The sequence below is a fragment of the Amphibalanus amphitrite genome, unplaced genomic scaffold (genome assembly GCF_019059575.1).
Source record: "Amphibalanus amphitrite isolate SeventyFive unplaced genomic scaffold, NRLGWU_Aamphi_draft 000187F_arrow, whole genome shotgun sequence".
Classification (NCBI taxonomy): Eukaryota; Metazoa; Arthropoda; class Thecostraca; order Balanomorpha; family Balanidae; genus Amphibalanus; species Amphibalanus amphitrite.
The window spans coordinates 160,982-171,140 of NW_024881682.1; the positions used below are offsets into that span (position 1 = coordinate 160,982).

Here is a 10,159-nt window from a genome sequence, read left to right on the forward strand (position 1 = left end):
CTTTTCTTCTGCGTAAATGAATCGGTGACTCCTGGAGGCCACTGATGGGCCGACAGACTAGCGGTGACGTCACAGGGTGCTACGGTTGCGCCACGATGCGGATTCTATGAGACTTTGTGAAGTACCTGACTGAGGCCCGTGTGATTCCGTCGGGGCCTCCACAATCAGCCGCGGGCGCAGAACTCTCGAGTGGATGAGTGACAACCACCGCGTCAGGCTGAGTGTGCGGGTGACGTCACTGGCCGCGTCATCTCGGACGAGTGACGTCACACACGAGAGTCCGACTAGCAGGAATACATTACGGGAGGCCCCGCCGGGTTTGAGGAATTTCTGATGGGAGGCGCTGGAGGGTGGCAGAGTCAGACTTCACGGTCACCGGTTAGTCGGGCTCAGGTTGAATGGCGGCTGACGTAGGCATCGGGATGGCCCTTAGGGGGAAGGGAGGAAAGGTTGTCGAATCCCAGCTGGCTCAGGGGACTGTAAGGGAGAGCTGTTGCCTATTATAAGTGGATAAATGGAGTGTTCATGGACATTGGACAGGGTTCTGCCAGATTCAGACAGAACATTGGTACATCGCTGCCGCCTTCGTTTTCACTCTGATGCAGCAGGATAGCGACAATGGATCACCGTTCGATGCGATATGCAACTGCTCGAAGGGACCAGATAAGACCCGCGATGGATCTCATGTCAGCGGAGCGTGAGAACCGTTCACCAGGTTTTGATTGGATTAAATGATGACGAGATCGGACGATTCGATAAGATAACTAGTTCGTAGGATATGAAGCCGACATATCTCATCGTTCGATCACTCTTCACGAGGCTGAACCGAACCAAAGTCGCTAAAATTCAGCCATCCAAGTTCTAACCATCAATTACCTGCGACGTCGTCTAAAATCAGCGACATGCAATGGAGCCGTCTCGGACCCCCGCATAGCTCTCAGACTGTAACAGGCGCGCCGTGGGCGGACTGGGTCGCCGGGCGGCGCGTGGTCCCCAACCGATACCGTGCAACATTGCACAACGTACCCCGTGAGACGTGAGTCACCCAGCGGCACGCGCTGTGTCGCGCGGCAGACGGGGGCGGCAGAGATCTAACGGCGCGGTCCGCCCACCGCACGCACCGTACCGACGCAATCTGAGCGCTGCGTACGTCAGTCGTGTGCGTGTGGGCGGCAGGGCCTGTCGTCTGGGGGCCAGATCGTCGGTCTGCAGTGAACCTTGACGTGATAACTGGGTCAGCGGCCGGGCCAACTGGCGACGAGCAGAGACAATCGGACAAACTACCCAACAGAGCCGTCCGCGCGCCGGGGCGGCGACAGGAGGCGCACCAAACATACGGCGGACGGGCCGGAGAGAGTTTCGCCTCGATTCGGCGGCTGCCCGCTGCGGACACATGTTGCCAGGACGCTCAAATGGAGAGATATATGGGCAGATTAGAGGAGCACGGCCACGGAAAACACCCGGTAAACGGGGCAGCCAACACATGTTGCCGAATGTCGCTCCGCTGAGTGGCTATTTTTGCAACGGATCGGTGCTTCTGATCGAGCCATCAGCCACCAAAGAGCCATATTGTGGCGGTTTTCACCGTGGTCATGTGGATTTGGGACAACTGAACAGAAGGGCGACACGGTACGACGAGCACCTCGCTAGTGAGCATGGACGGACGGCACCGGTTAGTTCAGTTGACCGTTATAGCGAGTAGTGTTTGTCAACTTTCCTGCGGTTAACGTTCTGGTTATTTGACAAAATAAAGTAATGCGAGACAATACGATACACGAGTGCAATGCGGGTATATAAGAAACATGAGTGAACGCTAGTTCGAAGAGGAACGTGACCCAATCACCGCGGGAGTCGATCAAAGTACTGTCCCACATTGACATTGCGTCATGTGTTCCCCGGGAAGTTTCAACAGGATCTATGTAGACGTCGTCTTTGGGTAGGTACTCACATTGATTGAGCAGGCCGATATTCAGATATTTCCGGCGTTCATCTGCTCTCCCATACCGGCACAAGGATCCAATGACGGTCACCGGCCGGAAGACAGGTCGCTCAGGCCCGAGGACAGGTCGCTCAGCCGACTCCGACCCGGGCTGAGGATAGGGGAACGGGAGGACACGGGTTCGTTAGTGGGAAATGATAGGGGCGTTACCGCGAATCCCATATGTAACTCCGGACCATCTAAGGAACCGCGAAGGCTATGATCCACGAAGGTTATGTTACACTTATTAGAAGCAGCCTCTGAGGTGGTTCAATATATCAAAGTTCCAAGCGCGTTGCGTGCACGTTTGCAATTTGCATCGATACTCTGGTGCGACAATGATGACTGTGCCATGGAAACAGCATCGCAAAGGGGTAGTGTGACGGTAATCACAACAACAATTCATCCAATAATGCCTTATGCGTCAACAACTCAGTTAGGTTTCATTCTGTACGGCATACCTACAGTAAAACACAAAGAAACTCTTTACACTAGTATTACGTTTGAGACGGTTGTATGGCGAGATACCACCCCGCGTCAATGCTCTTTGATTCATGTCCAAGCCATTAACATCCAATTCCATCACATTGACCTAAAGCATAAGTGCTTTGAGACTGCCTACATGCATAACTCAAGCACAAAACATGCCTGAGTGCAAAGAATACACCGAAAAACATGCGAGGAGCACAGACCGCTGGCACAAAACCGCCTAAGTTGCCAATCATGCATGTGTTCCAAGATCGTGTTCTAGTTTTCCGTTCAGTTCCGATCTCGGCGCTGTAAACTGTCCCAGAACCGGTGCCGAGTGAGAATATCCCCGTCATCCCGACACAAGGTCTCCTGTTTTTCGCCCCAAGATCCCAGTGAGCACGACTGCAGCGCCGCCAAGCGTGAGCGACTGAAACCAACCGAATCAGACAGATGGGGGTCATGAAACAGCCGGGAGCGGGATGGAATGAGGAAAACATTGGCAATGCAGCACCCGGTGAAAAAGAAACGGTCTCAGGTAACGGCAGTAATACCAAGGTGAAGGAAAGACAGCACAGAAGCACACGAGCGGCAGGACGCCGGAAAGGACAGGCAATGAACAGGTCTGCGTCGCTTTAAAGACGTGATATGAGATTATTCTCAATGAGTGCAATTCAGATAGACTAGCTGACATGCGTAAAACGAAATCTAAGCCTCAATATGCGCGTGAATAGGCGTTAAATGACAGCATTTCATCGGTGTGCAAACAATAATCACAAAGTAAAATTGAAATAGGAGTGCTGCAAACATCGATATGTATTTCTAGTAGAATAACAAGACTTACAAACATTAACTTCTTAAACAACCATTAATATTGATATATTAGTAACAGTGCGCTCGTATAAAATAACCAGCCAAAATACGATATTCAGTAAAAACTGTGCAAGCCGCATACAAAAACGACTTACACTCTACAGCCCATGTGCTGGCAACAAGATCATCACAACCGGTACTGTGCTAAGTACATATTATGGAGAGCTGCTCAGGAAACAGACTTTAGAAGGTAAGCATGGAAAGAGAACGATACCTAACAGCGGCTGGACAGCAATACCGTGCCAAGAACGCCTAGCGGTGCAGGTGCTCAGGTATTGGCGCTGTTATTGGCAATGTTATCGACATACAACGCTTTTACAAAAGAATATAATGAATATAGCTAGATCCTATGGTGTTACACAAAGCGTAGAACAATACAAAACATGAACTAAGTACTGCATATATCAACAAGTTTTGTTCGACGTTAAGGCACAGCACACATAATAAGCAACCCTTCACCACAGAATGTTTCCCCGGGAATGTAACCGTTCACTCAATGGCCAAATTTGTCCTGATATCGAGATGACGAGGCACTAACAAACGTAGGGCGCACACAGGACGACAAAAGGGTCGACCTGGTGTGCTACCGGCCACAAAATACAGATCACTACACCGACGTCAAGGTACAAATGGAAGACCAACACTAGGTTATGGAAGGATAGCTGCCTCTGGTCCCTCTCAGCTACAGTGGCGCCGCCTACAGATCTGGGCCGTCATATGTATACAGTACGAGCAGCCCAATGATCGGCGCAAAGAACCGTGTCAGCACCCGACGCAGGCTGCCGCTGTTCTTTTTCAGTAACAAGCTAAGTGCATTTAAAGCCCTTCGATACCAAATAAGGCACGGTACCCTACAACTTACTCTGCACATCGAGTGCACTCGTCAGTCAGTGAGTCTGAGTCCGCTCGTCCGTCAGTATGTCTCAAGTTCTCTGATATTGCCATAAATTCGCCCAACCGTCAGTATGTCTGTCAATCTGTCTATCCACCCGTTACAGGTTCGTCCGTTTGGCTCATGGCTGTAAGTATGTCCGTCTCTCCTGCCGTCATCACAGCTCCTTGCCGGCCAACTGTCGCAGCTGGCGCAGCACCGTCTCCTGCAGCTTCTTCCTGTCTCTCTCGGCCTTCTTCAGCACGGAGAACATGTTCCTCTTGTCGGCCTCTCGCAGTTTCTCCACGATGACTGCCGCGCGCGCCGGACTGACGCGACCGTACCGACCGTCCCCAGTACCGTACTCCTGGAAATAGGTGGTCCAGTCCCACTCGAGGACCAAGTCCAGAAGCTGGCGCAGGTCGGCGAAACACATCTGCAGCGCGCCCTCCTCGAACCCGGCCACAGGCTCCGAGGCGGCAAACTCTGTGGGTGGGAGGGGCGGTGTCAGAGGCGAGTTGAGAGGTGAGCTGTATGTATATCGATCATAGTCGCAGGGCAGGAAGGAGACGTTTGAGCTGACAACTTACAAAAAGGATAAGGTATTGCCACATATTCACAAAGTCATAAGAACGACAGAGAAAATCATCCAATCTGACGACAGCAAATTGGCTCACGTATGCCATACGCCGCAGGATAATTACATTGTATAGGCATCACTTTCAATAATTCAAACCAGCCCATGTAGGACGAAATAATAAACACAAGCTTTACAGAAAAGGTACCATCGTCTGACTATTCATGAAAATTTGCAGGCAATGTGATATTATAATTTCACACTAATAAATTCTTTTCATCAAGGAGTACTCACCATAGGCCTGTCACAATAGCCAGCATGAAAAAGAGCAGCAGGATCAGGCACCAGGATGTCACATAGTCGACGAGAAAACTGGGTTCTTGGTGGCAGGTGAATCGGTGGGAAGTCGGCTCATATAACTAGTAAGTGGTCAACCATTCTTTTAACACATGGGAAGGAGCTGGAGCCATGGCTTGGAACGGCGAAAAGTATGCCACAAGACATTGTGACAGTTGTACGACCAAACGACAAAGACTGAATCCCTATCATGAATAAAGACGGAAACGTCTGAGAAGGCTGCGATAAGGAGCAAGGACGTTCCAGTCTACAATTCTGTCAACCAAGGTAAATGCACTAGGAATTGGCGCAAATTGGCCTCTCTGACATCGTAGTGGTAAACAATTTGTATGGCAGGATATGCACCCATCTCCAATGAACAAGTGAAAATACCATCATGCAACAACCCAATTTGTCGTAATATGGTAACCACAGCTCCAATCAACCAACAATAGCAAGTCAAACCAAATGCAAAACGTACAAGCCCCTCTCCCTTTATCCCAACTCTCACTCCCATCGTCTACTCACGCTCGCACTGTATGACGTCCAGGTTGAGCTGCTGCAGCGCGCCCAGGGAGAGCTGTTTCACCTCCTCCCCCAGCAGTACGGCCAGCAGACCCCGAGCGATGTGCTGGCACGCGCTCATACAGGCCGTCTGAGCCACCTTGGCCGGCAGGTTGGTGAACGCCGTGAACGTGCTGAAATCAGACGGTGAACTTGTTGTAACGAGACGGGGAATGCGTTAAAGTAGCTGTTACAGAGCGGGAGAACGTATTATGGAAGGACACATTTATAAGACATTGCCAGAAAGTTGATTCCAAAAGCACAACACACTGTTGCAGGTAAGTAAACAGCACATTCTACAAGAACCAGAAAAGTAAACTGGCTGGCTATCTCAGCCTAATAACCCAGCTCATACCACAGATGGTCCAGTGTTCTGTCAGTTACCAAGCTATTCATATTCATTCCCACCCCACACACCGTCCATTGTCCAACAACCAGCAGATCTACAGTCTACAGCCGGCCCTTTTCCTCCATCCACGGCCTCACCTGTTGAGGAAGTAGATGAGATCCACCAGGTAGGGCGACGCCGTGCCGTCGGACTCCGCCAGCAGCCAGTCGTAGGCCGCCAGGCTCAGGAACTCGTCAATCTTCGTCTGCAGCTGCATGTAGATCTGCTGCTCCGTCTCCGCGCGCACGTCTTTGAACATGGAGCGGCCCTGGAGGCGCGAGTGGACGCCGCCCTCCTGCTTCGGGTTGTAGCTGCGGATGGATGAATGCGTTAGTACGCGGACACTGCTAGAGACCCAGCTGAGGTGACTACACATGAAGTGGATTAAAAGAAATGAGAATAACATTGTTGTAACTATGAGAAGATGTATCCCCTGGAACAGTGAAACACGCATTGCCGAAATGTTAGTAGCAGACTTTGCTAGGTACTAAACGAATAATCCGAAATGAGCTTGCGAAATGAAAAGAACTGGCATACTCGGCAATATTACTCAAATTCTCGGTTCAATTCTCGGTTATTACTCGGTTCAAATTTGCGGACTGATGCAAAAAGAAAGGGTTCAAGACGGGAAGACAAGCATAAGGCCCGCGGTGTCGGCGCTCACCCGGTCAGCTCGGTGATGACGTCCTCCAGGTAGACGCTGGCCTGCTCCAGGTATATCGTGTTGATGGTCACCTGGATGAGCTGCAGCAGGCTCAGGCCGGGCCGGCGCACCAGGGTAGTCAGACACCCAGCCAGTGTACGCGTCAGCAGCACATTAGTCGAGCGGCGCAGCATGTCGTCCCGCTCGCTCTGACTCAGGTTCAGGCCGTCGGAGAAGCGCAGGCACGAGTGGATGAACTCCTTCACCTGCGAGTACACCTTCGGCACCATCAGCGAGAAGGGGAACCGGCGCGGCAGCGGGGCCTTCTCCAGCGCCTCGCTCGAGTAGGGAAACACCTGCAGGATCTGCTCGTACTCGCGCGTCGTGTCCACCTGCACCTGGTGGTAGTTGTCCTTGTCGAAGATGTCGCGGAAGACGGCCACCCAGCGCTGCATCAGCACCTCGCTGTAGTGGTCGCGCACCTCCAGCAGCAGGTCGTGCAGCGGTTGCACGGAAAAGCCGTAGTTGCGTAGCGCGTGGCTAAAGACCATCACCAGCTGTTTGAAGGTGAGCAGCGTGTTGGCGTCCGTGAGGCAGGCGGCGTGAGACTGCAGCGCCGTCGTCAGCTTGGCCAGAGCACTCGCCCACAGCTGGTCCAGCTCCGTGCGCGTCACCAGGTCCGTCGTCGTGTTCAGGATGTGGTCCTCCACCACGAAGAAGCCGGCCACGCCGTGCAGGTAGTCGTGCAGCGCAGTCAGCGTGTCGTGCATACCCGCCGGCGGCTGCAGCGCCAGGCCCGCCTGCTTCTGTCGCTGCTTCACGTAGTAGGCGCGGAACGTATCCTTCGCGCCAAGCGCGGTGAAGATGTGCTGACAGCGGTAGACAGGCGAGAAGTTGACCAGCTCCTGGGCCACCCGCTCGTCCTCCTCATCGCCCTCGGTCTGGTACAGTGTCTCCGGCGCCAGCGGCTCCTCGCCGAGGAAGGCCAGCGTGTGCCGCTTGTTGGCGGCGCGCTCCTCTGCCGCCGGGTCGGTGCCATACTGCTCGTCCGCGTGCCGGATGGCCACCTCGCCGATACGCGGAGACTCGCGGCGCACCACCTCCAGGAAATCCTTCAGGTCGGACATGGCTGCCGCCTGGATGTTAGCGCGAGCTTTCGGCACAGATGCGGCGATCACCTGCGCGAACTTGTGACCCGACACTTTCGGCAGCATCGTGCTCTCCAGGGTCTCCAGCGTCTTCAGCGCTGGGTAGAAGCGCTTCTCCGCCATCTGTTTCTTCAGTCGGGCGTGCGTCTCCAGCACGGGCAGGCAGGCCTTGAGAGCCTCGATGCCCTCGTGGATGTTGGACTGGACGCGGCGCGCCTTGCAAAGCGCGTCTCCGTGCCTGAGCAGCTGGCGGGAGGCGTCCGTCAGCTCCTGGTTGACGCCGACCACCTCGCGCTTCAGCTTGCTAGCCTCGGTGCGCACCTGCAGCAGCTCACGGATCGAGTCGATGAAGCCCCGGTAGTGGAAGTTGCACATGCGCTCGATGTTCTTGTCGTGCTCGCGCGTGCGCTCGTCAAGCTCCTGCATAAACTGCTCCTGCTCTTCCTTGGTGTAAATGGTGCGGAACGTCGAGCCCCAGTAGTCGTCCATCGCCTCGATCTCCTGAATGAAGATGTCATGACGAGCCTTCGTCACCTCTTTGTCTTCCTTGAACTCGATCGTGCCATCCTCGCCAGTCTTGGGCTCATCAGTCATAGAGAGATCATCAGCCATCTTGTGTCAAAGAGATTCACTGTAGCAACACTGAATCCACAATATGAGTAGAACAGTCAATAAAAAATTCTTACAGTGGAATGTTGCTATTATCACAAGATCAGTTTTGAGATTTTATGTTTACTTCATCTTCACTTAGTCATGTGAATGAAGCTATTTTCCTGAAACAAAGTAGAAAATGATGAATGCCATGGGTGAATAATTGAGATGATGTGATCATTAGAATATGCACACCATGTTACCATGACCTTTAAATATTATCATCAATGCATTTATGCATGGCTTATGTTTATATGGACCATGTAATAGCATCTGAATGCCTGAAGCACCTTAAATTACATCCATTTGATTTGGATGCTATTAGCTCCTGCCTCCAATCAAACAGTCTGTGGCTATTACAAATGAGCACAGTAGAAGGTGTTTACCATGAAAATTGTAAAAATGATCTAATCATATCTCCTGATGAACTGCAGTCAGGCATGAATCGTATCTGTATCTTTGCATTTCCCTTTATCAGCCCAACAGACTAAATCAGTCATCTAAGTTATATGGCAAGGTAAATAATTCACAATGATAAGCAATGTGTACAATGTTTGCACTACCATTCACTGAAAATAAACATCAAAATTTGCAAATCATTGCAACAGTCAGAGCTGCACTAGCTTGGGAGCCACACTGCACACCAACCCACACCAAACAGACTGGAAAATGCTGCAAAACTTTGCAAAGCCTCAAATTTGGGCTAACTAGCCTGCTAATTAGGGAAAACATCACTACTTCACAAAACAAAATCATCAATATTCACTTAAGGTAGTGCTTACTGCAATTAAAAGTACCAATTGTTTGGTCCTGTAGCTCAGTGAATAGAGTGTTGGACCTTGTGTGGTCAGAGCACATGTCTTGCCTCCCAGTTGCAAAAGCCTGGGGTCTGAGGAGTGATGGGCACTCATTGCCATGACTTATGACTCTCCTGATGGGTATGGTTGCTGTAGTTGGCAGGCCATAGCCATCTGGGCACTGTTTCACAGCACTGCGCTACAGTGAGCTACGCGTAGTGGTGTATTGGATTTCCATGGAAACATCAACAGACTCTGATGCTCGCAATGCCAAATGCGTCTCAAATGCCGCATCAATACACCGCTACGTGTGGTGAACTGTAGCAGTGTATCAGTGAAACAGGGCCCTGAAGTGAGTGGGGGACCCCAGAGCAGCCAAGTGCGGCTATGTGCGTACATATGTCATCAGACCCTAAATTCTGTCATAAAGAAGTTTGTTTGTTTATTAGGGTTTACGGGCGTGTCGACTGCGGTGGGAAGGAACTACACAATTGGAAGGTAGAGTGGGTTTATATAGCCTCGGTAGAGGGCAGGGCCAACACAACAAACTCTGAATAGAAGGGACTCTGCTCTTGTGAAGCATTCCATTTAAGTGGTTTTGATCAAAATTTTAAATTGAAATAAATGTGCGGGTGCCCTCTCATTCTGTTTATTACCAACAAACCAAACCACAACATTGACATCCTTGGGTTTAAAGGTTTACATAGCCTTGAGTTAATGGAACAAAGAATGGAATATCAATATGCCAGAAGTCGATGGTATTGTCCCCATCACATAATTTGCGAAAAATATTGCTAAGTACACTGAATAAAGAAAAATAACCACATAAAAACTTCGGGAAAGAAACAATGATTTGAAGCGTTGT

General features: G+C 51.2%; 1 protein-coding gene across 2 annotated transcripts; it reads right to left on the reverse strand.

Annotated features, from left to right (window-relative positions):
* Nucleotides 1-3,247: 3,247 nt before the first annotated feature.
* On the reverse strand, nucleotides 3,248-10,138 carry LOC122384377 (exocyst complex component 6B-like). 2 transcript variants are annotated; one of them, XM_043371737.1, is made up of 5 exons: nucleotides 10,120-10,138; nucleotides 6,720-8,619; nucleotides 6,154-6,366; nucleotides 5,632-5,801; nucleotides 3,248-4,676 (listed from the first exon to the last, which is right to left on the reverse strand). In XM_043371737.1, the coding sequence occupies exons 2-5, from the start codon at nucleotides 8,456-8,458 to the stop codon at nucleotides 4,369-4,371; spliced, it is 2,430 nt and encodes an 809-aa protein (XP_043227672.1). In that variant the 5' UTR covers nucleotides 8,459-8,619; nucleotides 10,120-10,138; the 3' UTR covers nucleotides 3,248-4,368. The 2 variants fall into 2 exon arrangements, with proteins under 2 accessions (XP_043227672.1, XP_043227671.1); XM_043371736.1 differs by lacking the exon at nucleotides 10,120-10,138 and adding an exon at nucleotides 9,970-9,997.
* Nucleotides 10,139-10,159: the final 21 nt, after the last annotated feature.

What these genes read in the sequence shown, in the direction of transcription:
- LOC122384377 (XM_043371737.1), bottom strand. Translation starts at nt 8,458, where the DNA reads ATGGCTGATGATCTCTCTATGACTGATGAGCCCAAGACTGGCGAGGAT. An exon ending in CTCATCTACTTCCTCAACAG is followed by an intron (nt 5,802 to 6,153) that starts GTGAGGCCGTGG and finishes GTCTGATTTCAG; the next exon opens with CACGTTCACGGCGTTCACCA. An exon ending in GGACGTCATACAGTGCGAGC is followed by an intron (nt 4,677 to 5,631) that starts GTGAGTAGACGA and finishes TCCCACCCACAG; the next exon opens with AGTTTGCCGCCTCGGAGCCT.